General features: G+C 47.6%; 11 protein-coding genes across 11 annotated transcripts; 6 read left to right on the top strand and 5 right to left on the bottom strand.

Moving 5' to 3' along the window:
• Positions 1–194: 194 nt before the first annotated feature.
• On the bottom strand, positions 195–1,828 carry N7471_009756 (putative HAD superfamily hydrolase). Its single transcript, XM_057282475.1, has 3 exons — positions 1,667–1,828; positions 1,471–1,608; positions 195–1,371 (listed from the first exon to the last, which is right to left on the bottom strand). Exons 2-3 carry the CDS (start codon positions 1,485–1,487, stop codon positions 555–557), a joined length of 834 nt encoding a protein of 277 aa, XP_057133358.1. The 5' UTR covers positions 1,488–1,608; positions 1,667–1,828; the 3' UTR covers positions 195–554.
• A 1,495-nt stretch (positions 1,829–3,323) lies between these two features.
• Positions 3,324–4,374, bottom strand: N7471_009755 (uncharacterized protein; the record flags this gene model as incomplete). Its single annotated transcript, XM_057282474.1, has 3 exons — positions 3,324–3,659; positions 3,724–3,992; positions 4,050–4,374. The coding sequence occupies 3 exons, from the start codon at positions 4,372–4,374 to the stop codon at positions 3,324–3,326; spliced, it is 930 nt and encodes a 309-aa protein (XP_057133357.1).
• A 1,320-nt stretch (positions 4,375–5,694) lies between these two features.
• On the top strand, positions 5,695–6,831 carry N7471_009754 (NAD-dependent epimerase/dehydratase; the record flags this gene model as incomplete). The annotated part of the gene is made up of 2 exons (XM_057282473.1): positions 5,695–5,736; positions 6,256–6,831. 2 exons carry the CDS (start codon positions 5,695–5,697, stop codon positions 6,829–6,831), a joined length of 618 nt encoding a protein of 205 aa, XP_057133356.1.
• Positions 6,832–7,443: 612 nt separating this feature from the next.
• On the top strand, positions 7,444–9,015 carry N7471_009753 (uncharacterized protein; the record flags this gene model as incomplete). Its single annotated transcript, XM_057282472.1, has 4 exons — positions 7,444–7,822; positions 7,874–8,220; positions 8,271–8,723; positions 8,773–9,015. 4 exons carry the CDS (start codon positions 7,444–7,446, stop codon positions 9,013–9,015), a joined length of 1,422 nt encoding a protein of 473 aa, XP_057133355.1.
• A 465-nt stretch (positions 9,016–9,480) lies between these two features.
• Positions 9,481–11,073, top strand: N7471_009752 (Zn(II)2Cys6 transcription factor; the record flags this gene model as incomplete). Its single annotated transcript, XM_057282471.1, has 3 exons — positions 9,481–9,517; positions 9,572–9,832; positions 9,893–11,073. The coding sequence occupies 3 exons, from the start codon at positions 9,481–9,483 to the stop codon at positions 11,071–11,073; spliced, it is 1,479 nt and encodes a 492-aa protein (XP_057133354.1).
• Positions 11,074–12,428: 1,355 nt separating this feature from the next.
• On the top strand, positions 12,429–15,846 carry N7471_009751 (homeobox domain-containing protein). Its single transcript, XM_057282470.1, has 3 exons — positions 12,429–13,372; positions 13,431–13,630; positions 13,686–15,846. The coding sequence occupies exons 1-3, from the start codon at positions 13,047–13,049 to the stop codon at positions 14,963–14,965; spliced, it is 1,806 nt and encodes a 601-aa protein (XP_057133353.1). The 5' UTR covers positions 12,429–13,046; the 3' UTR covers positions 14,966–15,846.
• Positions 15,847–15,975: 129 nt separating this feature from the next.
• Positions 15,976–16,737, bottom strand: N7471_009750 (phosphatidylglycerophosphatase; the record flags this gene model as incomplete). The annotated part of the gene is made up of 1 exon (XM_057282469.1): positions 15,976–16,737. The coding sequence occupies one exon, from the start codon at positions 16,735–16,737 to the stop codon at positions 15,976–15,978; it is 762 nt and encodes a 253-aa protein (XP_057133352.1).
• A 324-nt stretch (positions 16,738–17,061) lies between these two features.
• N7471_009749 (putative small nuclear ribonucleoprotein SmD3) lies at positions 17,062–17,758 on the top strand (the record flags this gene model as incomplete). The annotated part of the gene is made up of 4 exons (XM_057282468.1): positions 17,062–17,118; positions 17,248–17,308; positions 17,430–17,559; positions 17,653–17,758. 4 exons carry the CDS (start codon positions 17,062–17,064, stop codon positions 17,756–17,758), a joined length of 354 nt encoding a protein of 117 aa, XP_057133351.1.
• Positions 17,759–19,457: 1,699 nt separating this feature from the next.
• N7471_009748 (nuclear transport factor 2 family protein) lies at positions 19,458–19,907 on the bottom strand (the record flags this gene model as incomplete). The annotated part of the gene is made up of 1 exon (XM_057282467.1): positions 19,458–19,907. The coding sequence occupies one exon, from the start codon at positions 19,905–19,907 to the stop codon at positions 19,458–19,460; it is 450 nt and encodes a 149-aa protein (XP_057133350.1).
• Positions 19,908–20,805: 898 nt separating this feature from the next.
• N7471_009747 (AMP-binding enzyme domain protein) lies at positions 20,806–22,487 on the bottom strand (the record flags this gene model as incomplete). The annotated part of the gene is made up of 3 exons (XM_057282466.1): positions 20,806–21,753; positions 21,819–22,196; positions 22,248–22,487. The coding sequence occupies 3 exons, from the start codon at positions 22,485–22,487 to the stop codon at positions 20,806–20,808; spliced, it is 1,566 nt and encodes a 521-aa protein (XP_057133349.1).
• A 2,225-nt stretch (positions 22,488–24,712) lies between these two features.
• On the top strand, positions 24,713–27,000 carry N7471_009746 (uncharacterized protein; the record flags this gene model as incomplete). Its single annotated transcript, XM_057282465.1, has 3 exons — positions 24,713–26,427; positions 26,479–26,593; positions 26,642–27,000. The coding sequence occupies 3 exons, from the start codon at positions 24,713–24,715 to the stop codon at positions 26,675–26,677; spliced, it is 1,866 nt and encodes a 621-aa protein (XP_057133348.1). The 3' UTR covers positions 26,678–27,000.
• Between the last annotated feature and the right edge of the window lie 458 nt (positions 27,001–27,458).

Below are 27,458 nucleotides of genomic sequence, written 5' to 3'. Positions count from 1 at the left end.
CAACTGGTGTGGCTTTGATTCATTCTTCGACTTAATGCGAGAGCCCACTGGCATTTGTGACCAAGACCAATGCAATCCGAGAATGTAGAACCACAGACAAGGCTCTATGCAACAAAGCCATCCACTTATTACAATAACAATCCTACAAGTACACATTATTAAATCAAATGAATATTTATCACAATAATATGTTTGTTTTGAGATTTTTGTATAATAGCACACTCAGCATTGTTGCACGGTCGCTACACGGTGACACAGACCTGCGCTTTGCCTTTTAAGTTGGCTTTTATTCCCACCGCAAACTTCAAATGTACCAGCATCATATCCATGACCAAACAAGAAGTGCAGATGTCTATACATCTGCCTAATAGTATGGGCTGAGACCTGCTTGAGTTGACGGGGCAAGCAATCTTTACCCTATGAAAAAAGTGGACTCAATCCACCCGACAGTGACTCCAGGAGAAGGATTCTGAAGAGTGTCTTTCGCCTGGCCTTTCTGCCGTGGGGGCGAATTCCTATCAATTCATGAGGAGGGCCAATTTAGACAGGAATAGCTAGGAAGGCACGGCGATGCCGTACTTCTCGTAGTCGAAATGCTTCAGATTCGGTATGGTTTCAGCCCAGCCGTCATCGATCTCTCCTAGCTGCCGATCGTCTCCGACCTCAGTGATTCGCGTCCTCCCGGCCAGCACCTCCTTTTGCCTCGTTTGATACTCGACCGCCACATCTGGGTGCGGTACCCAAACAACCCTCATCCCAGCCCGTCTTCCAGCCTCTACCCCAGCCACACTATCCTCGAAAACCAAACATTCTATCGGCAGGATGGCCTTTGCGCCAGAATCTGCCGTCAAGTTCAAAGACTGCAACGCCGCTAAATATATGTCAGGCGCGGGCTTTCCTCGACCCTGTCGCACTCTTGGGTCATCACCTAGGACCCTCCTCTCGGACTGAAAAAAGCTAAGGAGTCGTTTAGTTTCTGACCCTGAAGCTTTCAATTGATAGCTTTGGCTCTTCGTGCTGGATGCCAATGCCAGCTCAATTTTGTCACCAGAAGAAGCATTGTGTGCACGGCTAAGGTTTGACAATAGCTTTTCCGCGCCAGGCAGCGGCTTGCAGTTCGGAAAATGCTGTCGCATGTGTTCAGTCGATTCATGGGCAAATTGCTCGCGGGAGATGGGTAACTTGGCCCAGTTATGGAACACGTCACCGTTTGTCGAGTCTGGGACACCCATGAGCTGGGCTCGAATCGACCGAGTAAAGGCAGGCCTTCCATACTTTTCAAGTAGTTGGTTCATGGACAGAGTAATTAAGTCTTCGGTATTGATTAGGAGCCCGTCCATATCGAAAATACAAGCGCGAATTCCGGGGAAGCTGGCGACAGCTTGTCAGCCTTCGATTTGATAGGACTAATTCATCGACTGATGATGCTCAAGTCAAGGGAATATACAGTCCGTGTTGGAGGGCACTTACTCTGCCTCAAGAGCCATAAGTAACTTCTACCCGAATCAACGGCACAAGGAACGATATGAAGATAGTAAATTGTGAGTTGAAAATTCCCTCGTTGAATTTCCACTTGAAAGTAATGGAAAGCGAGGCACGTTGAATTTCCTGTTCGAGTTAGGACCACTTCCGGTGCAACATGCCGTCACATAGCTTCAAGACATACTCCAAAATGCAAATGTGCCGTCTCCGACGTAGAATAATATAATAAGAAGGGAAAAAAAAGATGATCAGCTATGGTAAATGTCTGAATTCTGACTCAGGAGTGGATGTTTGTTTAGTGTAATGGCACCGCCTTTTCCCTTTCTGTGCAAAACAAAAAAAAAAAAAAAAAGAAAAGAAAAGAAAGTAGGGGCGAGGGGTTATCACTGGAGCTGTTGGCAATGACTGGTATCACCATTTGTTATGTAATCTTGATCAATGCCCAGGTGAGAGAATTCGCTCCAACGGTTTGCCCCGACCGCGGGGGGGGGTCTGTCGGCCCCTCCGTAATCAACTCAATCCACGGACCGCGTCAACAACGCCTGGTGCGACCACAGGCTTAATTTGCTCAGAAAGTAAAGCGAGAAACCGAGACCCTATATATCATCTTACCAATCTATTTAGAATGAAAGATAAGAAATTTCCCTACTGGCTACTTTTTGTCTATCTCAAGCAGCTGGTTAATCCATTGCAAATCGCATTACATGGAACCAACAAGCACGATATTCGCTGCCCGGTCTGAAAGTTGAAGCCAACCAGTGCCGATATATGCTTGACATACTGCCAATAACATCTCAGCAATTTGCCAAAGTGGGCCTCTGCCTACTGAGTTCTTTGTTCGCTCTCTTGCCCTGAAGTTGGTTTACTGTTTAACAAACAAACACAATGTCTAGCTTAGTGAAAGATCAGAAGAGGAGAGAGAGCGGTAACCCACCTTAGCCAATTTGGTCCTCTTTCGGGAAAACACGTCAGTGCGGCTCAAAATGGGCACTCCTTCGAACACTAGTACGCTCAATTCTTTACTTTTGTCGCTAGGGTATGAGGACCGAATACAATACGAAACCTCCGGAAAGAACAGATACCCGAGTATCAATTAATCCTTGCTCATACCCAGTTCCGGAATTCTGTTCAGGCCTTTAATTTTATGGCAGAATAGAGGGTCAATTGGCTTAGTGATAAGTAAAAAAATTGATACCAAATTACAACGTTCCATACTCGGCTAACATATGACGCAGTTTTTTGTTTGTTAGTCAGGTCTTCTAATTGTCAATTCGACGAATGCGACTAACCAAGACGGTTATATGGGTTTACGAATATCATGCGGGATTCACGCTATGTTGCATGCAGGATGCAGAAGCAACACATGTGGCATGTCGTGTGTGGAACATGTTCGCTGCCAGTAGTAAAACGCCATAGTCGTCTCACCCTTGGGTGCCTCACAAATATATTGAAATTTAGCGGAACCCATGATCCGATGATCATCACGCCTTCATAGAAAATATTCGCAAGTTTATGACCGGGGTAGGCGAAACGATATATAAGAAGTGGACACTACCTATTGGAAAACAGAGGCAAATCGGCATAGAGGTTTCTCACAAGTTATGTCATTTAACGAATCTGATCGTGAGATTGTCTATTTATCCAACCTCAAGCTGCAGCATTAGATATGGATTATGAAGTCGCACAGCAGACAATTCGGAAGAACCCTCGAATTCGCCAGTGACATTTTTGGTGTTTTGAATGACGACTACTTCGAGGCTGCTATATAGCCATCCGAGGCTTTATAGGACTTTTAAAGAAAAGAGAGCATAAGGATCACGATTAACAATACCATATTGACATCAAGGCCTAAAGATAACACAGACAACAAGATCACCTGCACTCATGTTGTCCTCAATGGGATGTCCTTGCCCAACGAAACGCAGCTGAAAGAGCTCGATGTCCTCACCCGATAATACCTCCGCCGTTTCCCGGTTCTCCTGCTTGGCCTTGCGAAGAATTTGCAAATCCTTCGCATTCAATGATACCTTGTAAGGTGCTTGGCTCATGCTTCGCCATGCCGTATGCGGTGACTCCTTGGAAATGCTCTCTTCGTCCACATAGATGTAGTCTTTGATATCGTAACCGTGGTATGTCGTGTGGCCCCGCAGGTAGCTATTGAAGCTTTCTTGCCCAAACTGAATAGGGTTCAGCGATATTTCCATTTTTCCTGGATAGTAGATACTTGAGAATGTAACTTACCGATACCATGCGAAGCGTCAAATCACGCTTTCCCAGAATTCTATCTTCGTCGCCGCAGGCCGGAAACACATACTCCTTGTCAAGTTGAATTCTGCCGCCAAAAGCAAGTTCGTGGACAATTATATTATCACTCATGCCTTCGTAAACTCGTTGTTCCACATAGATTTTGGGATCTATATGGTCTTCATCGTTTTTCGCAATAAACGCTGTCAACCGAATGCACCGTTGACCATCATCTATTGCGCTGGAATCAAGTACTTTCGTCTCATCTGTATCCTAATTAGCTTAGAATCATGCCTATGGTCAGAATGTGATTAAATATGTACCAAGGAAAGAAACCTTTCTGAAAAAACATCCGGGGACGTTGTTACGCTCCGAATCTGTGTCCTGGCTACTACTGAAGATAGTCATGGGAGATTTCGGGTCCTGTCCATAGGCCCTGACCATCTCATTCAGCGAGCCGCTACGCGTGGACTCGCCCCGAATACAGTTCTGGGACTTTCTAGGCCGGTGCTGAGCTCCGTTCAAGGAATATGGTGTCGGGTTCCTCTTAGTTATGCGGTCTCTAGTCGCAGACACCTTGCTGCGAAGCACCGGGTCGCCGTATTGGTCCAGTTCACAGACTGTCGCTGGTTGTGGTGGGATTTTCATAGTATTTCCTTCAAGTGCTGCTCATTTGCAGGTTTCTAACAAGACGTAACGGAGATGGGGGTTAGAAAGAAAATATTTTCTAAAATGGCCCCTGTATCAGCCCCCAGAAATCGTTGTACTTTCGTCGAGGCGACTACTGCAGCGCGACTTAATAGTCGAGGAGCGGGATGCTTTGTGGACCCATATTGCGCAGTCCACAGGTGAGACAAACCAATTACAATACGCGATTTATCCCGGGATTAAGATCACGAGGCGCCACTAATAAACCGGAATAAACAGTGCTTTCTCGCCGTGGGTAGTCGGTGGACAGTGCTTTCGGTCACATCAATTTCTTAACGGGCATTGTAAGTCACTACTTTTTGTGAAAATCATCCAATATCTTCAATTGGTATGATTCAAAATAACTTGCAAATCATTCTTGACCTGTATCTAAGGTCTCTGGGGAATTTCCAGCCAATCACTTCTTTTCGATACCCGCCCACTAATTTTACGTGCTTTAGCGTTGACGCTAGCATTATACGAAATTGCGAGCTATGTTTAGCTGGAAACACTACCATCCGATAAAACCACGCAATATCGTGGCCATCCCATCGTTTCTTCCACAAGAGTCCAAAGGCAAGGTGTTGCTTCGTATTTATTGACCACATACAGCCGCATTCTCAATAGTTGGATCTTTGCCGCGAGTAGATCGCATGACTTTGTTGCCTTCCAGCCCCGGAAGAAATTCTTTCGCTTTTATGGCATTTGAACTAAGGTCCTCGCTCGTGCTTCCTTTCTTCTTAAATCCTATATGCCAGGCAGAGGATAGAACTGCGAGCTCTATGGATAACACAATCAATCAATCAATCAATCAAAGTTCAATTAATCTGTTGCAGTCTAACTAGTTGCGTATGAATATGCAGGCGCTTCATCCAACAGAAGCAAGAACTCGAAGCCTAACGCCGAGTTGGGATCACTCCCAAAGAGTATACAGAGGCTGATCGTAAAGAGCGTGGAATCAGCCCATTCCTGTAGATCCTGTAGATCCATCCCAACAATCCCATAATCCCACAAACCCATACATAAGAAATAAACATATAATGACTGCCATGGAGTGCACCCTCCATCTTCCATCTCTCACTTCTTCACTTCTCACTTCTCACTCTTCCCTTCCATCCTCTGCAACCTCCCCCTGCCTCAGTTTCAATTGATGGTGTCGTCCTCCTGGCCAGTTGATTGGCATGTTTGTCGACTCTGGCTGAGTTTCTCGTTTCACAGCATCATTTATCGTCATTGGCTAATACCCGTCGTCTTCCACACCTAGCTCCATGGCTGTAAGGTATGGATAACAAAAAGGGTCCACTCAAAGTGCTTGTCACAGGAGTAAGCAATATCTCACAATTACACCATATCTCTAACAGATAACCTATTTCTTTCATGATAGGCAGCGGGCTTTTTGGGATCAAATCTAGTCGATTTTCTCCTTGAGGATGGCTATACAGCGATTGGGCTTGACAACTTCCAGAGTGGCTCGTCGCAAAATTTGTGCCATTTAGAACACATCCTCAGTTTGAATTTCTTAAGTAAAATTATCCTGCGACCTAGTGAAAACAAATCTGCAAGACATTAACCAAAGACTAGTCATAATATACAAGATCCTCTGCCACACCTCGAAGGAGTGGACGGATCTCTAATCTAGGTTGTCCAGCAAGCCCAGTTCATTATCAAAAAGACCCAGTGTCGACCTTGAAGACTTGTTTTTTCAGCACTCAAAATCTGTTAGACCTTGCGAGATCCATAAATATACGCATTCTGCACACCAGCAGCTCGGGTTAGAGTGCAAAAGCCTAGCCCCCCTTCATCCTCGATATGTACCTGACATTGGGTGTCCCCACAAAATAGAAGTCTACGGCGACCCCTCCGTCCACCCCAGCCAGAGCACTACTGGGGCAACGTGAACTCATTCGTCCCACGAGCCTGCTACGAGGAAGCAAAACGCGCCACGAAGCCCTCTGCTATGCCTACCGAGAGCAACACGGCATCGACATTGGCATCGCGCGTATCTTCAACACATATGGGCCGCGCATGGGCGCGAGCGACGGCGGCGTCGTTACAAGCTTCATCGCATCCGCATTGGCGTGTGAGGATCTAAAGATTACCGTTGACGGCACGACAACTCATTCGTCTCAATATGTTACCGACTGTACGCAGGGGCTGTATGCGCTTATGCAGAGCGAGTATAGCAAAGGCCCAGTGAATATCGGCAATGATGGGGAATTAACTATCCAGCAACTAGCCGAGCTTGTGATCGATCTTGTTTCGCAGGTGACTGGCCGGTATAAGTTCTCTATTGCGTATCTCCCGCCGTTGGTGGATGATCCTACGGTGCGCAGGCCGGATATTACGTTGGCGAGAAAGGCGCTGCGCTGGGAGCCGGCTATTCGGCTAGAGGAGGGATTGCGGAGAACAATCGAGTAGCATATCAAAGAGGGGCGGTCTGACTGACAGGCGTGCTATTGGTTGGTAGCTGCATAATAGTCCTCAGGCATGGCTTCCAGAGTTACCTGTTGCGTTCTTCAGCATCTGATTGCTCAATAATGTCTGTTTGCGCTGTGGTCGGTCCTCGGACTCGAAAGTCATTCCCATACCCCTCTGTGGCTCCTATTTTTAATGCATCAGTGTAACCGGCACGAGATCAATGAGATCGAAGCACGATCCCCAGAGTCTCTTTCTTCTTATCAATAAGCTCCATCTCATGAGTTATCCGGCCTATCACATCCGCGCCGCAGTCCATGAACGTGGGTCCGACAAAGATTTCCTCTTTGGGATTAGTTTATCGCGGCCAAGTATGAACTTCAAGATGCGCGACAAGGCAAGACTCGCCAATCACGGCGTTATGTATGGACTCTTTTTCAAGTAGCAGTGTCCTACTTCTGCATTTTAGTCCTTGGCTATGGCGGGGTGAGTCCATATATAACTCCCATCCCCCCAGCACCATACAGTCCCAGTTCAAATCAAATATCTTCAGTGAGCATCACTTGATTCATCCTATTTCTTTCTATACACCAACCTTTCAGCGCAATTCATACAATGGGTGACTATACACCAGAAGTGACAGCAGCTTCAGTGCCTATCCCATCCGAGAAGCAGATCGACTCAACTGGCATCAAACCATCCAGTGGAGTCCTTTACCACCAGCTGCGAAATGAGCCCTTGAACATTGTCGGTGGTCGAGGCAGCTACCTGATAACCGAGGATGGTCTGGAAATTCTGGATGCCACATGCGGTGCAGCTGTATCCTGTCTAGGTCACAGCGACGAGCGTGTCCACGAAGCCATCTTGGACCAGCTGAAGAAAATCCCCTACTGCTATTCCATGTTTTTCACCAACAGCGCTGCGGAGAGTTTGGCAAAACTTCTGGTAGACTCAACCGGTGGCAAGATGTCTCGTGCCTACATTGTGAGCTCGGGTAAGAAAGTTCTCTATGCTGAACCAAGAATGGTTACTAAAATCACAATAGGTACCGAAGCTGTCGAGGCTGCTGTGAAGATGGCCATTCAGTATTTCACAGAGTTGCCCGTCCCTGAGCCCCAGCGGGTAAACATCATTTCTCGAAAGTCGTCCTACCACGGAAATACCCTCGGGTCACTTGCTGTTGGACACCACGCCTCGAGGCGGAAGATCTATGAAAGCCTTCTTTCGAAGAATATTCACCACGTGCCACAATGCTATCCCTACCGCAGAATGAATGCCAACGAAAGCACCGAAGACTATGTCGCAAGACTAGCCCAAGAACTAGAGGACGAATTCCAAAGACTTGGCCCCAATACTGTCTGTGCATTCGTAGCGGAGACAATGCCAGGTGCTGTGAGTACAACCTAATCCCGCCATGTTAAACATGCTAACTGTTTCAACAGACTCTTGGATGTGTCCCCCCCTTACCCGGCTACCTCAAAGCACTAAAAGCCGTCTGCGAGCGACACGGGGCGCTCTTCATCCTAGACGAAGTAATGTCCGGCATGGGCCGCACCGGAACCCTCCATGCCTGGGAGCAAGAAGACGTCGTTCCTGATCTCCAGACAATCGCCAAGGGACTCGGCGCCGGCTATGCCCCGATTGCCGGGTTGCTCATCAACAAGCACGTGGTTGATACTCTAAACAAGGGCACCGGCGCTTTTGTCCACAGCCAGACATACCAGGGACACCCGGTTGCCTGTGCGGCTGCATATAAAGTGCAGCAGATTATACAAGAGGACAATCTGCTGCCGAATGTGCGGGCGATGGGAGAATATTTGGGTCAGCGTCTTCACGAGTGTTTGGATAGTCACCCTCATGTTGGTGATATTCGAGGCAGGGGATTATTCTGGGCTGTTAGTTTTCTTCCCTTTTGTCTTTCGGTCTTTACTAACATTGGTATAGATGGAATTTGTTCAGGATAAAGAGACGAAAGAGCCCTATCCGCCGTCAAAGGCGCTTTCTCGGACTCTGCACGCGACAGGCCTCAAGCCTGGACATGCGATTTCGTTGATGCCCGGAAATGGTGGTATCGATGGTGCTAATGGTGATCATATTATTCTGGCACCGCCTTATAATACTACCCGTGAAGAGATTGATTTGATAGTCGACCGAACTGTTCAGGTGATCCAGGAGGTTCTGGGATAGGGGGTTCTCTGCGTTTAGTTAGTCTCTATTGTATCTTCTCACAATTAGCTTAGTTAAACTGCCACTCGATTCTTAATCAATCAGAATGAATGAGTCCTTACACATGTCCGACAAGACTTTTCGGTTGCTGTATGGTAAATCAATGCCGCAATATAGTAGTCCAGAGGCCGTCTTTCCAGAGATTTCAAAGGAACTCACTATAGCGACTTTTTTCCCCCTATGCCCGCTTCCGGTGGATCATGATACACAAAATATTGGCATATCTTATGAATTTAGCCTGGTCCAATAGTATCATTGCAATATATATTGTCCCGGGTGTGAAAATAATCTAATTGGTCGATCATCAGGTGACTGCCATATAGATAAGGCTGCGGGGAACAAGACTGAGACCCGTGGATATATAACACACCTCTTTATTGTCCACCTCTCACTAGACAGTAGCGCATCATTTGTTGGATCATCCAGATGCCTCGAGGCGACAAGTTCTCGCGATCACGGACTGGTATGGCGGCCCATCCCAGGGCGAAGTGCAGGTGCTAATATAAAAGTGGAAAAGGCTGTCTCCAATGCCGAAAGAAGCACAATAAATGTGATGAGCAACAGCCAGTTTGCTCATTTTGTGCTGCGCGGGATCTGGAGTGCAAATATTCATCGGGTGTGAAATGGATCCGCCCAAAAGAGCCAATTCCCACAAGACATAAGCCTCGCTGCAAAGACCGCAGTCGAGCAAGTGAACAAAACATGCTCGGTCAACCTTCAGCACTTTTTGCAGAGACATGTTTTGAATCTGCAGAAGACAAATCTGCGTGGGAATATTGTATGTGGTCTCATGCTATGTAATTGGGATTGGAATATCTAATCGAGAATATTTGCACAGACATAAGCCTTGTTTCATCCAATGTCCCCGCTGTAGATGGACCGGACAATCCTTACCGGCAGGTCTCCATCCCAGCCCTATCATCACCAATTCTTCTCGAGACGATTGTCTGTATTTCGACAGAACATATGCTCAACTTCGGATTAGCGAGCATTGATCTGGCAGCCAAGCGCCAGCAGCGAATGCTCAGAACACTCGGACAAAATCTGCTTAGTCTTGACTCCATGGCCGCCTGCGATGCAGGTACAATCGTAGCCAGCAACAAGTACGAGCGCGAAGCGCTCCTCACAGCTGTCGTCCTCCAGGGGATCGTCGTCGCACAAACAGCAGATGGCGTACTGGAGCCCCACGTCAAATGCGCCTCTTGGCTCATGCAAGCACTAGGCTACTTCGACGAAATACCACAAAACCCCATTGCCCGCATGACAATACAACGCTTCGGCATGGTCGACGTAATGCTAGCCATCTCACGACAGCGAAGGCCGTATGCACCGCAAAAGTTCATACTCAACCAGCCCGACGAGAATCGCTGGGACACCACCGAGCCCTCGTTCCACAAGATGACAGGATGTCCACAGCCCCTGATGTGCTTCCTAGTACGAATAGCGCATCTAGCCTGTGACGTGAGCGACGGACTCGAAACAAATACCGACGAAGGCGCTATTCTGAACGAAGCATTCCAACTCGACACCGAGCTTCGCGCCTGGGGATCCGGATACAATGGAATCCCGCCGGCGCGATGTGAGCGCACACCTCTGGATATCCTCACCGAGTGCTTTTACTGGACTGCGCATTTACTGCTTGCCCGTCGGGTTTTTCGAGACCAGACGTGCTCGCCGCGCGTGCAACATTTGGTGCGTGTATGCTTTGGGTTGATGGATCATCTTTCGACGGGGTGTGGGCCAGATTCGTCGTTGCCTCAGCCGTTTTACATTGCTGCGAGGGAGGCTGTATCGCCTGAAGATCGTGTCTGGGTTCGGCAGAAGCATGAATCTATGACGGCTTATTATAGGGAACAACAGCGGAACTCGGCAATGGAGCTTATTGAGCAAATCTGGGAAACTACGGATAAATTGCGGGAGTTGGGTAATGGCTCCGGTTGGCCAAGGGGGATTGAATTGTCAATTGTGGATAGTTATGTGCAAGCGCTTGACAGAGGGGCTTGTTTCTTCATCTTCTAACGAAATTAATCTATTTCGTTTTTTTGGTGGGGGGTTCTCCTTTCCCGGGTAATTATAGATGAACCGGTTCGCGGAGCAACATTGAAATAATGAACTGTCCCAGGGTTATTTGCCTAGATGGGAATGCCGGGATTTCGCATGTCATCAATGGAAGATAAGGCACTAGGTATATCGGGTCATTAAACTGGAAGACTACTGCATGCAGTACGGAGTACGGAGTAGCCGAAGCAAAATAATGTAAAGGAACAAACGCTACTCCGTAGATCGAGATGGCTTGGGGAATAGGCTGAATGTCCTGGAGATGGCTTCTTTAAAGATGAGATATAAACTCTATACAGTACATATATACCTATATATATACGGAGGAACCTTGGAAGTATATGATATGATCCATGGATGCTAACCCTTAAATGGAGTATCAGAAAACCGGATATGACGGATGTCAAGCAAAGAAGTAAAAGAGTTGCACCCTGAACTCAATACCGGTCGGGGTCGAGGTCTAGAATGACCTGTCATGTCTCGAGAACCAATCATAACCAGGGGCAGGGCGGGTACCTGAATGTTTTTCCTCTGGCGTTCCACGGAACTGCACGTGTAACTCCATGCTTATTGGCCGAGTCCACTGGATTAGCCCCTGGAACCGTGGTCCAAGAGTCCTGTGTGGCTAGAATCAGGGGAAACTCTGCCTCAAGGGGAAAATCTTCTATCACATCGTCCATTCCACTCTGTCCACCTCGTTAATTCGTCAAACGCATTGTCAAACGCATTGACATGTTGACATTGTCTCAGATTCCCCGATCTCACGTGGATGCCCGTTCGGCATCCAAGCGATGAGGTTTGTACGGTCTATTCGACGCCACAATTTCCAACAGTTTTCTACTATTGAATTTGACTTGCCCCTGAGAGTCACACCGATGCAGTTGGACAAGGATGACATAGATGCCCAGTAAGGGGAGTAGCACTCGTACCCCTCTCCAAAACAATGGAGGTTCAGTCTGCGCCCTTATTGCTCCAGGCCTCCGTGATGCTGCTTGGGCTCATGCAGGTCAACGCAGGGGCCAAAACCAGTTTTCCCTCCACTTCCTACGCACTCAATACACTGGACCCAGATAGAAAAACATTGGATTTTTTTTGGTTCAAACCTATAGAAAAGAAAAAAAAAGAAAAAACAGAGAAAAACGTAAAAGAACTAAAAAAAGACCGAGAAATCGAGGCCCTGACCAAGAAAAAACAATGGGGCCCCCACGAGGTACCAATAGTCCAGAAAGGCCCTGGTGTGTTGTTCATCAACCGGCTGTGTAGTCAGCATCTCCCATCTCCTGATCCGCTTTCTTCTGCCCTGCGCTTTTTGTGTTTCTCATTCCCTCCATTCTTTTCTTTTCTTTTTGCGTCCGTTTCATTCTTTCACGGCGACATTATATCACTCATTTCTGCCCAATTCATTCACTTCCTCGAGAACGGTTTGCCCCCTCCCGTTCCCGCCCCGTTGATCGATTCAACCCGGGCATTTGAGCATTTGCCGAAACATCTTCATTGATTCTTCATTGATTCTTGTCGATATAGGGAGAAATTATTCCCCTGCCATTCGTTCCCAGCTGCTTAGGCCAGCCTTTTTATTTATCCCCTCTTTTTTTTTTTGGACGCCTCTGCGACGCGCCCTTTCAACCCAACCCCCCAGTCTCTGACGTGGACACCCTCGAACGCGATTCGATCCCTACGCTAGACTTCCATTCATTTACATCTTCAACTTGACCCTCTCGCGCCTGCGGCTGCTTCGAGAGAACATTTCCAACACTCCACTCCGTCTCCGCACCACAATCACACCCATATCCCATTATTTGTCGGCCGGATCGTCACACATACCTTTTCTTTCCGAACAAAAACTATATACTCAACCAAAAAAAACCATATTGGACACCTTGAACACAATTCCGATTACGTGCGATATATTTACTACTGTACCACGTTACATTATGTCTTTGTTGACAGAAATGCATTACCCGCCAACCGGCGCAATTGCGCCCACGGCATCGTCATCCTCGCCTCCAGCTTCCACGCCCTCTCCGTCGACCTCGAGTGCTACCACGGCCCATTCTAGTGCTGCGCGCCGACCTCCTCGCAAAAGCACTCTTACTCAACAGCAGAAAAACAACAAACGTCAACGCGCAACTCAGGATCAGCTTGTCCTTCTGGAGATCGAATTCAACAAGAACCCAACACCCACTGCGGCTACCAGGGAACGTATTGCTTCGGACATTAATATGACGGAGCGATCTGTTCAAATCTGGTTCCAAAACCGGTAGGTTCTATTCGGGATTGTGTTTCTATTTTTTTTTTTCTTTACTGACTCAATATAGTCGCGCTAAAATCAAGATGCTGGCGAAAAAGAGCATTGAGACTGGCGAAGGATGCGATTCTCTCCCAGAATCCATGCGACACTATCTCGCGATGCAGTTTGACCCTAACAAGGCTGGCGCAAGAGACCCATTCGGACGTACTGGCGCATATGGCCCGCCTAGCATGTACGCAAACGAGACTAACCCTTCTGGCAAAGTTGGTACGTTGATAACTCCCTCTGCTCCATCGTCCGTTAAACTAATTGGTATTTCTAGTGATCTCTCACTTCACTTGTCGCTCCTTGACTGTCGGCAGCTGGCGGCGCATCGGACAAAACGCCATGGACTTGGTCGTTTTCTATTCCCCCGATAAGGCATGCATGACTTACTATATCAACAACGATGCTGCCGGCTATAAGATCGAGTACCCGTTCGCCTATATCAAGAACATCACCTTGGAAACCGGTGATCCGAGCCCGGGACCGAATGGCGAACCACCTCGACCAGGTGGTCTTGTCGTGGAACTGAACCGCCCGCCGCACTTTTACATGGACTCATCCAACTCTGGAGGGTTCTACCAGTGCGGTGATTTCACCGAGGAGCAGCAAGCTAGTCAGATCATGGTTCACCACCTGGGAGGCCATCCCAAGGTCTTGAGCGTTCAGCTTGCCAAGCTTGTGTCGTTGGAGTCCTTCCAGAACCGCCTGGCTTATAATAACAGCAGCTTTGCCGTGCCAGCTGCGATGTCTCCGCCGTTCATCCAGCGTCCTGCATCTCAGCCTAACCAGTTCGCCGCTCCCACTTACATGAACCTGTACCAGGACAGCAACCACTTGGGCTTCAACATGCCAGCTGCTCGTGGCCACAAGCGCCAACGAAGCCGTTCAGTACCTGTTGCAGTTGACATCTCCTCGTTCCAGAGTCCCATGTCTTCCTTCCACGTGCCACCCCCTCCACCCCCATTCAACCACACCGAGGCAGGCATCTACGCACCCGTTCCACAGTCAGTGCACCATCTCCCCACCGACCTTCGCATCGACACCCAAGGATATGGACTGGATTTCCGTACCAACCCTATGTCCGCGACGACCACCGGATCGCCTCCCGACTTCGCCAGTCCCATGTACAGCAATGCCGGTCAAGGCGAGTCCACGCCAGTCGCCAGCATGGCGCCTCAATTCAACGTGCCCTTCGTCTCGGGAGGATCAACCGATGCCTCAGCAATGGGCTCTCACGCACCCTCTCCTTACTCCAGCATGAGCCCTGCAGACCCGCTGATTGCAAACCACTCGCCGCCACTGTCCAACATGTCGCACGGCTCATCCGATATGTATGGCTTCTCGCACGACCAGCAGACCGGCTTTGATGACGGTCTCTCGATGAACGATATGTACTCGAAGCATCACGTCAACTATGGCGTTTCACACGAAAGCCCTAGCTTCGAACTGCCCATGCACGGCCTCTCTGCTCACCCTTCGCCCGGAATGGGTGATTACTCCCACGGTATGGCTAACCTGGATGAGATCAACTCGCAGGGTATGCCAACTGGGTCATGAGTGCGTGCCACCGGGGGTTTTGAGTTTGTGTTTCTCCTTTGTCTCTTGATGTTTCACGGCCTTTTCTGTGCATGCGGCGCTTATGCTTCTCGATGGGTTTTGTTTTACCTCGGGGGAATTTCTTAATTGTTCAATGTCAAGAGCCATGACTAGGTGTTGGGTTTCGGTGTTTTGCAAAACCCATCCCCTCGGCTCTTTTTGGACGATTCTCGTCTCGCTGGCGATGGCTAGTGGAGCGATTTTACCTTTTGATGTGTTTCTTGCGTGACATACCCTTGTGTCTTGTTGTATTGATTATACCCTTTCTATTCTGGGGCCGGTCCTGAAGCGATTTTTGTTCTTTTTGTTTCTGTTTTCCCGGCTGTCCCGGTTGAATCCAGGACATTTTTTTTCCCTTCTTCTTTTCTCCCGGTCAATTGACCATTTCTTCATTTTCTTCTGATTTATGACCGGGATTTTTTTTCTCAACCTTTGTTCTCACTTTTTTCCATTTTCTATTTTACATTTACATTTCTCTTTTACGTGGTTATGCCAAACAGACCGACTTTGGACTGCGACTCCATTCCCCTCCATTTTCTTTTTTGTTCTCTTTTGTGTGTCTTCGAGGCTGGTGCTAGACTTGTCTCTGCCCTGCACTCCCGCTGTGGTTACGATCGTCCGTTTCCCTATCATGGGTCTGGAGTCGAATTTTTTGCAGATAAGCTTGTTCTGTCGACACCTGTTTGGGTCTGACATCCAACCAACACCGATCCTCTGGGCTGCGCAGAGTTGTGATATCTTCTGCCCGAGACCATACAAGTAGGACAGCTCTGGGCTGGCGGTATACGAGTGTGGGGGATCGACGCTAGGCTCTGAATCAATTCATTATGTATCGCATACAACTCCGTGTAGATTGTAGCCGTACTTCAGTCTCACTATACTGTTCAATGGTAGACTATATATATCCTACTAGTACATACTATTATACAAGGGTATCTCAAACATCTTATATGAACCAAGCATCGCATGCCTCACGACTGTTTCTGCTTCTCCCACCCCATCGGCAAAGGTGCCGCATACCCTCCCTTCTCCCTAAGGAACCATTCAATCCAAACCTCCATTTTCTCCAAAACATTCCGCTCCGGCTTCCCCTCCATCCCAACATCAAACACCCCTTCCTTGCACCAAACACTCCACGACCCCATCATCCCAGCCATAAGCACATCAGTCCCAAGCCGGTCCCCAACAACAGCAATCTCATGCGGAGAATCAACAACCCCCCTCTCCCGAAACCACTGCACAACCTCCTCACCGCAGAACGGCTTCTTTTCCGCGCCCGCCGGTAGGCGGAAGACAGGAATGCGCAGATGCGCAAGCTGCGCTTCCAGCTCGGAGACTTCACTATCGAAGCGCGGGTGGCTGCCGGCGCGGTTCGAGACGATGAGGATTGAGTCCGGATTCGTGGTTTGGTTGAAGGGGGGGGTTGGCGAGGTGCGAAGGGAGGAGAGTTTGGCGAGGATCTGTGGGGGGAAGGATGTTGTTTTCGCCGCGCAGAGCGTATTGTCTTTATCGAGGACTAGGGCGCGGATTGTGGGTGTGTGCGGGGGTTTTTCGGGTGTTGGTATTTGTGTTTGGAGACCTTTCTTTACGTTGATCAGGTGTGGTCCTAGGTTCTCGGGGAGGTGGGTGAAGGTTGGGATTGTGAGGTGTGGGAGGAATTGTGTTGGTTGTTTGAGGAGGGTTTGGACGGCGTGGTTGAAGCCGCGTAGGTTGGAATTGGGTGAGCCGGCCATTATGGTTGGTTTGGGATTTTGATGTAGAGTTTTGAGAGTAGAGGGGGCTACTGGAGGCGCATTATGTGGGAGTTTTGTGCTTTTTGGAGGTTGGAGTTGTTGTTCGGGATTGAGAGAGAGCCCAAAGCGGAGAGGACGAGCTTAGCCGCAAAACTCGCCTTTCTCTTAACCTCCACCTACTCCGACCTCATCACTGTCCCACCATCTCCCCACGACTACCCATTGTCTTGATTTGTCCCTTTCTTTGTGCGAGGGAAGCTGCCAGTGTTTCTTTTCGACTTCGTTCAACCGTTTTCTATCCTCGTTCGCCGTCACACAATCAAAATGGGCAAGCTCACCTCCACGATCGGCATCCCGATCAAGCTCCTCAACGAAGCGCAGGTCCGTTACATTCCTTGATATTGCTATTCCGATTGTTGGATGGAAAAGCAGGATGCATGCGTGATATCGCGAAAATGGAGATCACTGTGGATAGCGCAAGGCAGAGAGGCTAATATCGTTTTTCAATAGGGCCATGTCGTGACGATTGAGATCACATCCGGAGTCGTCTACCGGGGGAAGCTTTTGGAAGGTACGTGGCTCATCTCTACTCGAGCTTTTGGGCGTCTGCTCTCTATTTAGAGAGGCGGTCTATAAACAAGCTTCGGGGAGTGTCTTTTGCGCGATTCGAAACTAACATGCATTTCCCACAGCCGAGGACAACATGAACGTTCAGCTCAAGGACATCACCGTCACCGCTCGCGATGGTCGTGTCTCCCATCTCGACCAGGTCTACATTCGCGGCAGCCACGTGCGATTCTTCATCGTGCCTGACATGCTCCGGTACGTTGAACCCAAATATCCAGCTTCTGGATCGCAATTTCGCGAACTGCACATCTCCAATTTCACCTTTACTAACTACATTCTGCTTTTCAGGAATGCTCCCATGTTCCGTACACGAGGCCAGCGCGGGCGCGGTGTCGGTTTGGCGCGTGGTAAGGCTACGGTGCAGCGTGCCCGTGGCCAGCGCGGCCGGGGTTAAATGTGATATGTGGAAGAGATGAAATCGCAGTTTCAAGGCCTCACAAATTCAAGAGTGGTTGGCGTTTTTCTTTGTTTTCTTGGTTCTTAGGGGATTTCTTTTTCGGGCTTTGATCTTGCGAAGTCTTAAAATATCGGCTGGCATTTCTTCTTGTAGATGCTTCGTCAGATCACCATTCAAATTATGAATCAATACCCGACATGAATCTCCTAATTCCATAGGTTAAAGGCGTATCTGTGTATGTTCAGTTCACGGAGCCCTATCGGGTATTGATATCGATTCGATGCCTTTGATGGCGGCTCATGTCCAAGGAGCATATCATGCGTACTGAGGATTTCATGTCCACGGACATAATCCAGCTGATTAATGACTATAAATAAAAGAGGCGACTCATTGGCCATGAGTTAAGCAATTCGGACAGCTACAGAAAGCACTATTTCCATATGAGCTCCCGCCGCTTTTATGAGGGCCACTCAAGCTGTGTACATCTGAGAACAGTCATGTTCAGTCATGTCACGTGATTATTCGTCCCCTATAAGTGGTGAGTCAATAGGATTCCTAGTATGGGTAGGATATATATCTCCATGGCCATGAACTAATAAAATACACACTGAGCTAAAATATATTAAGATGGATGACAAAATATAATAACTCTGAGATAGGAAGAACAAATCTTGCACAATTCCCCCTTTTCCTCAAGCTTCAAAATCTAAGCCTCTTGGGTCGGATCATAACACTGCCCGGTTTGCAATTTCCAAGGCTTCTTGGAAGCATGCAGCGTTGGTAACTATATCATTCCTTCTGCTTGCTGCAAAGCTCCACCAAGACCTCACAGAATCGATCCAGAAGTGGGTTCACCTCATTTTCCTTGAGAATGGAGTTGGATGCCTCGATCGCAAACACGGCTGTCGTGCTAGTAGGAAACACAAGCAGCCACACGATAGCCTCAGCAGGAAGATTGAAGAATTGTGTACTCTTCTGGCAGCGCAGCTGACCAAACCGTGTTTTTACACTTTTGTTTTAGTTTTGAAAGAATACCACTGATCCTGGTTTGGCGTTTCTTTGTTAGTCAGGGTATAGATACCCTGATTTTGATATACTGAATAAATCATGATTCCTCTTCTTCTCTCTCCGCAATAGTCCTTTGCCAGTAGCCCTAACAAATGCAAACGTCTTGGTTATCGTATTCGGCCCACAGATCAGATACAAGCTTCCGGAGACCGGTCGCATCGTACTGGGCATGTAGCAGCCTAAATATTAAGATGAAATGGTCTGGTGCATCTTGGACTAGTTTGAACTCAACTCAGGGCTCGTCTGCGTAATAAAGCTTCTTCAACTCGGCATAGGGAAGAGGGGCCAAGATTTCAATAAATCGAGCATCTTCTGCGTTTTCTTGCGACATATTCATCTTCCTAGGACAGTCCCCGACTGGCACAGCTAAACACAATGAGAATAAGTGATGTCTATCCTGTGATTCCAAATCAGCCAAAACATTATTAGCTCAGTCAGTGATCCAATTCCTTATGAGGTTAGGACAACCATTTGAACTGGCCAACCAGATTGTTTTATTGAGTAGTACCTCGTAAGTGGTGTGGGTTTACGGAGTACTATTTCTATTGTTTCTTCAACCGGTCGAGGTCCATATCCCGCCAGTGGCCATGATAGATCAAGAACAAAGACGGAGTACTTATTTACAAATCTAATTGCCCATCGCAGCAACCGTCTGCTTCCTCTCTAACAACGGGCGTGGATCGAGATAGACAGTGAAGAAACTCATCTGGTCTTCCCCCACCCGTCTACCAAAAACTGCAAGACCATCAATCTTAATCACTTTCTGCTCCGGATCCCCCTTGACTACATATTCAATCTTGGCCTCCTGGTAAATCCGATCCGGCAACACATCTACATGACCAATTGTATGTGTCATGCTATCAAGAAGAGAGAATTGCTTTTTGAAGAAACCCTTGATGGCGTCATGACCCTGCAAGGGAGGTTGTCCTGGAAAGCGCATCACGCAATCTGGAGTGTAGAATTTGGGAACGGAGATATCGGGATTGAGGGCATCACCGGCTGCGTGGTATTGCTGAAGCCATTCAATGGCGGAAGTTTTGATTTCGGGGGCATCCACTGTGATATATGTCAGACACATTATTGAGAGTAGATGAAGGCGGCGGACATATGAACATACTATTGAAGCAAGTGGTTGTGTTGAATCGGGAATTGGGGGAATGATTCACGTCGCGGGTAAGAAAATACTTTGATCGTTAATATTAACACCGAGACATCTGAGAAGTGGTGTTCGGGCAGCTAAAAATTAAAAAAGAAAATCAAATAAGTTCGGGTTTGTTCGACGTAATTCTTCGACACTGGCCAGCGAATACTAATACTAACCTGCAGAATCTTATTTTGATGTGGATCAATAGCGCAAGGTGGAGATGCATAGGTTCATTTCAGGATATGGCAAGTTATGTACGGAGTACCTTCAGCTCTACCGCAATTATGTCGATCGATCACGCGTTCAGTGGCCTCATAGAAACACTATCTATAGATTTATATTGGGCGATAACAAACGGGGCAAGTATTATATCTTTTACGTCTCATTTTATGTGAAGTAATTAGCGGACCTCGGGAAGTGGCTGGGATGAGTATACATATGTTCGATGTAGATTGCATTAATGTACATCCCTTGTCCGCATGCGAACTATACAGTTCAACTAATCTTGGAAATGGATGGTGGAACCGTGGATCGATGGCAGGACGGCACGAATAAGGTACAACCTTGTTTGCGCCGGTGAGTTACGAGGGTACCTAGGTATTACATATCATATTGAAATTGGAATGACATACTGTAAGTTAAACATTTAAGGTATCATATAAGCTATGCAAAGGTACTATAGATGGAATAAGAAATGATTTACAATTTCAAATCGCGAATCTGATGGCAGAGAAGATCTTCGATAGATCATATTTGAGAAAGAGATATATCTACTATCTAGTTGGAGGATGCAGGTCTTAGGCAGCCACACACCTCAATAGCTAGCATCAGTCTAGGCCATGCTCCTTAAAGCTCTCCGGTTGATCTTGAATCCCGTCACCGGAATCTGATCGATACAGTGGACGCCTCCGGACAAACTTTGCAAGCCAGTCAGTCGCTCGCCTGCATATCGCTCGATGTCGCCTTTTGCCTCTTCTGGCTTTTCACGGAATTCCGGCTTCATAACAACAAATGCAGTCGGTCGGTCCAATTGGGCGGCCTCATCCCGGCATCCCACCACAACAACACTGCCCACAGCAGGGTGGCCGAAGATGATCCCCTCCAGCTCAGCGGCCGAAACATGCGATCCGTAGCCCTCACCGACCTTGATCAGCTCCTTGAGGCGGTCGACAATGTACACGTTTCTGTCTTCATCTATATACCCGTAATCGCCTGTCTGGAACCATCCGTCCGAGGTGAAGGCACGATTGGCCAACTCGTTATCCTTGTATCCTCTGAATCGTGCCAACCGATTGCGCACGTAGAGTTCTCCGTGATCGCGCACCCCACAAGGAGAGCCGGTTTCCGTGTTAATGACCATGGCCTGCATGCCATTGACCAGCGTTCCACTCGATCCAGGCCGACGGGAAGATTCGTCTTCGGTCTGGATGGTGAGGAGCATCGTTTCCGCTGAGGCCCATTCCATCGTCAATGGCAGTCCGTCAAAGCGGGAGGACAGGGCATCACGGACACCATCACTGATGGGGCTGCCCGCACTGAGGATCCATTTCATGCTGCTCAGGTCTGTGTCGCTACGGTCGTACGCAAGCTTCGCAGCCAACGGGGGCGCAACAAAGAGAAACGTGATCCGGTGACGCGGGATAACATCGATATTGGATGATTCGAGAGATTCGCGCATCAACACCACAGGAATTCCCAGTAGGATATTGAGGCCCATATGCAATTTGGCGTTGATGAAGAAGCCCAACGACAGGGGGAGATCCAGACATCTTCGTCCGGGCTGGTGGTGGATGGAACCGTGAGGCGAGTGGCTTCCATCGTTGCGATGAAATGGGCATGGCTGACCAGAACGGACTTCATACTGCCGGTAGAACCGCTGGTACGATTGATAAATCCCGTGTGTTCTTCCGCCTGAGCATTAGTAGTCAATTCGAAAATGGGGACGAAGTGGCTATCATCGCGACATCTCGATTCCGTTAGGATGTCTTCCAAATTCGGGGTTGATCCGGATCCGCGATCCAAAGTGAGCACCGGAATCTCGCGATACTGGCTCAATGCCTTCTCCGTTAGGGAAAGAAGCTTTTGGTCGGTCAGAATCAACTTCGCATTGACCAGTTTGAGATGCGAGAAAATGTCCGTCTCATTTTGCTGTTTCTGGACGGGAATCAGGGCCACTGTGGCTCCCGCAGCGACACAGCCAAAGTATGCGATAGGATATTGGATCTTGACATATTGTTAGAATAATGCAATTGTTTCCGTGTTAGATAGTCATACTATATCATGCGAAAATATCGCCACCACATCCTGAGGTTGGATTTGATATTCGGTTTTCAAGCTGCGAGCTAATTGCAGGCTTTGCTGCTCCAATTGGCCCAACGTCAACGTCTCCTCAGTCCCGTCCACTCGATATAGAATGCGGTCTTTGGGATAATCTCGCCGTCCATGGTGAAAGATGTAAGAAAAGACATCGGCCTGAGGCAGCGATGGAAGGGGTAGTAATGAATCAAAGATCATTTTGCAAGTATAATAATGAATGGCACATAAGGGGGACTTGGGCTATTTCAGTCTCGCCAAGTGTCCTACGGCTACTCCGTACGTACATGTACGGTAGTAAATTAGTAGGGTATACTCCGTACAAGATACCCATTTATATGGCGCATTAGGCGCAGGAAAAAAATGCGACGATCGACGCGAAAAGAGCTAGAATGACAAATATATTTATGCCAATAAGCGATCTCTGATAGGTAAAAATTTAAGATAGGGTTAGAATGAGTGGCCCATTTTGCCTTGTTACTTCATTTTCATCCGCTGGTTCTATAGCACTCTCGACACCAGGTTCACTATTATCTAAAAGTGGTTCGTTCTCTCCACCAAGATCACCTTTAGCATCATGATAGTCTTCCATCCGTAATGGTACTGAATAAACCCACCCCACAGAGGACTGAAAACCAATCCAATAAATTGGGCCATCGTCTGCAGGCTAAATGACTGTGCTGTGGCACCTTTGGGGCCCGTGATTCCTGGCCTTTCATGCTTCATGCCCGTCCAGGACAGCCTGGGACCTCACATGCAAAGCAGCAAGACTCACATTTATGAACAGACTGGTCAAACATAAATGAGGAATTAGGGTAGCAATGTGAGGCCAAGGATTATGTCTGACAAAGGAGATACAGATCAGGGTAGGACAAAGAAGGATAAATCCGGTAAATGCCATAGCCCGTGGATTATAATAATTACAGATAGATCCTATATAGGTTAGCATTTGCACACCGTGTGGTGGCTAACAGACATACCAAAATAATGTCGCATCAGTGATGTAAAAGCACTTGGAAGGAAAATCAACCAAGCTCCCACTGGGGACTAGTGGAATGTAGACTCAACAAATATGCGGAGGGTCTACAAAGGTCAATATAGATTTCACTGTTTTTCAAGTGTGGAGCCTGCAAGCAACTCACAGCGTCAAAAGTGAGAAAAAAGATCCCATTGACCAGAAGAGCCCAAAGGGTGATCAGGGTTCAGGCTCGCCGGATGAGTCTTAGCAGAAAAAAAGCCTGCTTCGTTAGTGAATGAACAGTCATTGCCATTGCCTGCGATATGTTGATTATCATCATCAGGTGATTCTGTATCAGCCTCAATCTAACCCTGCCTAAGCTTTTTCTCGAGAGGGTTCCCCTGTTTTGAGTTGCCTGATATATTGATGGATGTAGGTCGTTCCTCTGCTGGCAGTGGAGGTTGTGAGTTGGAAGAAGTACGCCGGGAGCTTAATGAAAGGCAAAGTACACCGGTTTTATATGCACATCAGGATGGATAGTCATATATTTCAGAGAGATATAAGGTTGATATAATGATAGGCATTTTCGAACGAAACGATCACTAATTGCAGAGAGGAACCTCCAGGGCTGAGGCATCCATGTGATAGCACCAGGACATATAGACCTTTCGCTCTCTCTCTCACACCGTCCGCTTTTTCGTTTATGAATGCATACATGTTCTTTCTTGTGAGATCAATTCAGGGTATCGCAATCAATAGACTGATCTTAGTGCCTTTTGTATGGGATGTCACGAATCCAATTTTTACCTTGCAACGAGGTCTCTGACACTTGATACTCTCTTCCAGAATAGAATACCCAAGGCAGGGTAGACTGGCCTGGAAAACGGTAATTTATAGTGTTTGAATATCTCTCATGTCACATGACTCTCCATAGTACAGGTAGTCTAGCTTCCTACTTTCCTCCTCTTCTTCTAGACAGTACTTACCACTTACAATATCATCATATTGTGCATTCTCATGCTCTTCTCTACCCTGTAGACTCAAACATATAGTATTAAATTAACCCGCATCCATACATCAAGGCAATATACCTCGTGTGGGAAGGGTGCGCGCTCTGCATAGAGTGGGTTATTCAATGTGTGGGTGTTTACATCTTCAATAAGCACAAGAATTGCCAAGAAGATATACCACTGGACGAAGAGGCGCCTATGACAAGAGTCAGGCAAACTCCGATGAATAAATCCGATGAACTCCGAAGCACCGAAGCCCCGAAGCCCCGAAAGCTTACCCAAGCATCGGAGATGCTCGGAAAATTGTGGGCCGTTTTCTCCGAACCGCCTCAACTCCGATATTCGTCACATGTCACCGTTGATTTCTCCGAACAACACCACCCTTGTTGTTTTTATCCATTTTACAACGATGCGTACCGGACTTACAACTCCGGGTACGAGGTAACTTCGGCAATACAATGAGTCAAAGCTCCTCAACCCACGGCGAGCCGGGTCAAGCGCAAAGCCCTAGATCTCATCGCCGAAAGCGAAAAGTCCTTAGTTGCGAGCATTGCCGATGCTCCAAATTAAAGTGTGATCGTCAACAGCCTTGTGGTGCTTGTACGCGGCGAGGCTGCGAGCTGTCATGCTCGTTCTTGACCACCCCTAGTGTCGTGACTACATCCATCAATGTTCATCCAACAACATCCAATCCCTCGTCGTCAAATGTGCCACACAGGAATACGCCCGCCGCTCCCTTAGTCCCACAGGGGCAACCTGTTGCTAGTTGTTTGAATGATCGAGCTGAGCGGTCGGGACCTGACGAAATTCAAGATTCCCAGTATTGCCGCTGGGAAGCAGTTCTTCAACGGCCATTTCCGGAACATGATCCTGTCGCAGCAACTGACACTTTGTCTCCCTTTTCAATTGCCCCGAGTATCTCGCTTCAAGATATTATTAAAATTTTACCCTCAAGAACCAGCTGCGACTGTCTGGTTTCTCATTTTTTCAATCACATCTCTGCTCTGTTCCCCATTCTCCATGGCCCAACATTCCAGAAGCAGTATGTTGCCTTCATGCAACAGCCCTATGAAGTTGATCTCTCTTGGCTGGCTTTACTTTTTTCAATGTGTTCTTTGACATTGAACAGTATGGAGCCAAGTGATCCTAGACTGGTGGATATATGGCCAAAAGGGTCTTATTCCAAGGAGCAAGGGGCTGTGAATTTGTCCCGTCGCCTTCAGCAAACTGCGATGGTTTGTCTTTTACAAGATCAATTCTTTATCCGACATAAACTCAGCACATTTGAGGCTTTGCTGATGATGATATATAACCTGTCTCACAATGAGTCTGTCGATCAAGGGTGGGCTTTGTTGGGTATGGCGTTAAACATCGGCATAGCCCTACGGTGCAATGTTGACTCCCAGGGGCTTAACCATCTCGAGACTGAGAGACGCCGACGCTGCTGGGCTGGTATATTGACGCTTCATACCTACCAAGCCATTCTCTTTCGGGATATCGACATGTCATTCCTTCTTGATATAAAAACCACAATGCCTGCAGATGTCAATGATGCTGATATCACGCAAGAGGGGATCTCGCGGCCATCTAGTGCGCCCACGCAGATGTCTGTGATGATGTTCAAAGTTCGGCTTTTCCGGATCTCCACTCAGATCTGCCACCACATATCTAGTCCGTCACGACTTGGGGTAGAGCGATTGAAGGAATTTGATGCAACAATCGCCGAGGAGCAACAGAGATGGGACTCGACATATTTGGTGGATGGTGCCCCAAATATATTGGATTCCAGTTACGCCTATTGGTGCATTCTACAAACCTATGCACATCAACTTTACCTTCTTCTACACCGTCCTTTTCGCCAATCTCAGTCATCATGCTTCCTTGCAACATCCAGAGAGAGGTGTATAGCTTCCAGTGCCGCCTTAATAGGCATCCATCGTCAGATATATGAAGTTCCACTACTTCGACCCTATCTCTGGTTGCTTGGAGGTGTTACAAGTTTAAAGGCACTTCACGCTGCTGTGGCGCTCAATTCGTGCCTTCTAGATATGCCATCGTCTTTTGAGTCAGACTCGTACCGGGAGGAGTTAAACAAACTCGTCCTTCGAATGGAGGGCCTTTCTCGTCGAAGTGCAATATGTTTGAAGGCCCATCGCATACTTCTTCAATTACAGTAGGTTATACTTCATTGTGATGGCAAGTTCGGCTAAATGACTTTTTCCAGAACTCAGTTCGGCGCAGAAAACCAGCAACTACCGAATTCGGGAACTCGGTTCGAGAGCACAGTGGAAGACTGGACTGATATGCGGGAATGGTTTGGGACGGATCTTTTCAACTGGGTGAGATATGGAATTTGTGATTTCTTGACTCCAGACTAACTTGTTCAGAACTTGGATAGTGTTGGCAATCTTCCCGCAGTTTGATGTCTCATATACATTGGACGACATCTCTGGTGATTCTTCAAATGGGTGTCAAACTTGTTACGCCACGCTGGCCAGTCGTTAAAATAATGAAATCCTATTCTAGTTCGAATGCTCTTCGATGGATAGAGACAACATTAAATAGCAACGTGCAACTGATCGCAAATTAAGATGTGCATGAATGAGTGTTCCTTTACATCCCTTTGCTGCGTACCACCGACCAGGATTCTTATTTAAAATACCAGCTGCACCGGTGATGGAGGATGGTATATGGTCATGTTTGATTGACCTCAAGATATCAGATGTGACGTATCCGTGCTTTTCCCGGGTATCATGTTCAATTGTCTAAATTTTTGGTTGTATTGTTGGAAGAATGCGAACGGGAACTCTGGATGAGCTAAATACAACATGTCAGACTCAAAATTGAAGATGAGATATTATCATTCCATTTCAAAATATTTCCTGGGTGTCGTAGAAGGTGGGTCATTATTTTGATAGAAATTAGAAATCCCCCCGTGGCTTATAAACTGGAAGTCCGATACGATTCGGTGGAGACTAACTAGGACTGATCGGACTTCAAGTATATCGGAGAAAAATGTGGGGGTTCCCGCCTATATCCGATGCGCTGATAGTCAAATTCGGATTTCGCTGATAAATTATAGGCGCGAACAAAATAAATTTCTAAGCAGAGCTCCCCTATCTACAACTGTTAGCACTGAAGAATAAGCATTTAAATTCGGTAACTTTAGGGCTCAATGTGATGGTTGAAATTTCAGTGGCTATA

This window comes from Penicillium samsonianum (assembly GCF_028829775.1).
Source record: "Penicillium samsonianum strain IBT 33392 chromosome Unknown utg000005l_segment0_segment0, whole genome shotgun sequence".
In the NCBI taxonomy this organism is placed as follows: domain Eukaryota; kingdom Fungi; phylum Ascomycota; class Eurotiomycetes; order Eurotiales; family Aspergillaceae; genus Penicillium; species Penicillium samsonianum.
Note: the sequence above shows the minus strand (reverse complement) of the source record. Positions and strands in the feature narration are given on the sequence as shown.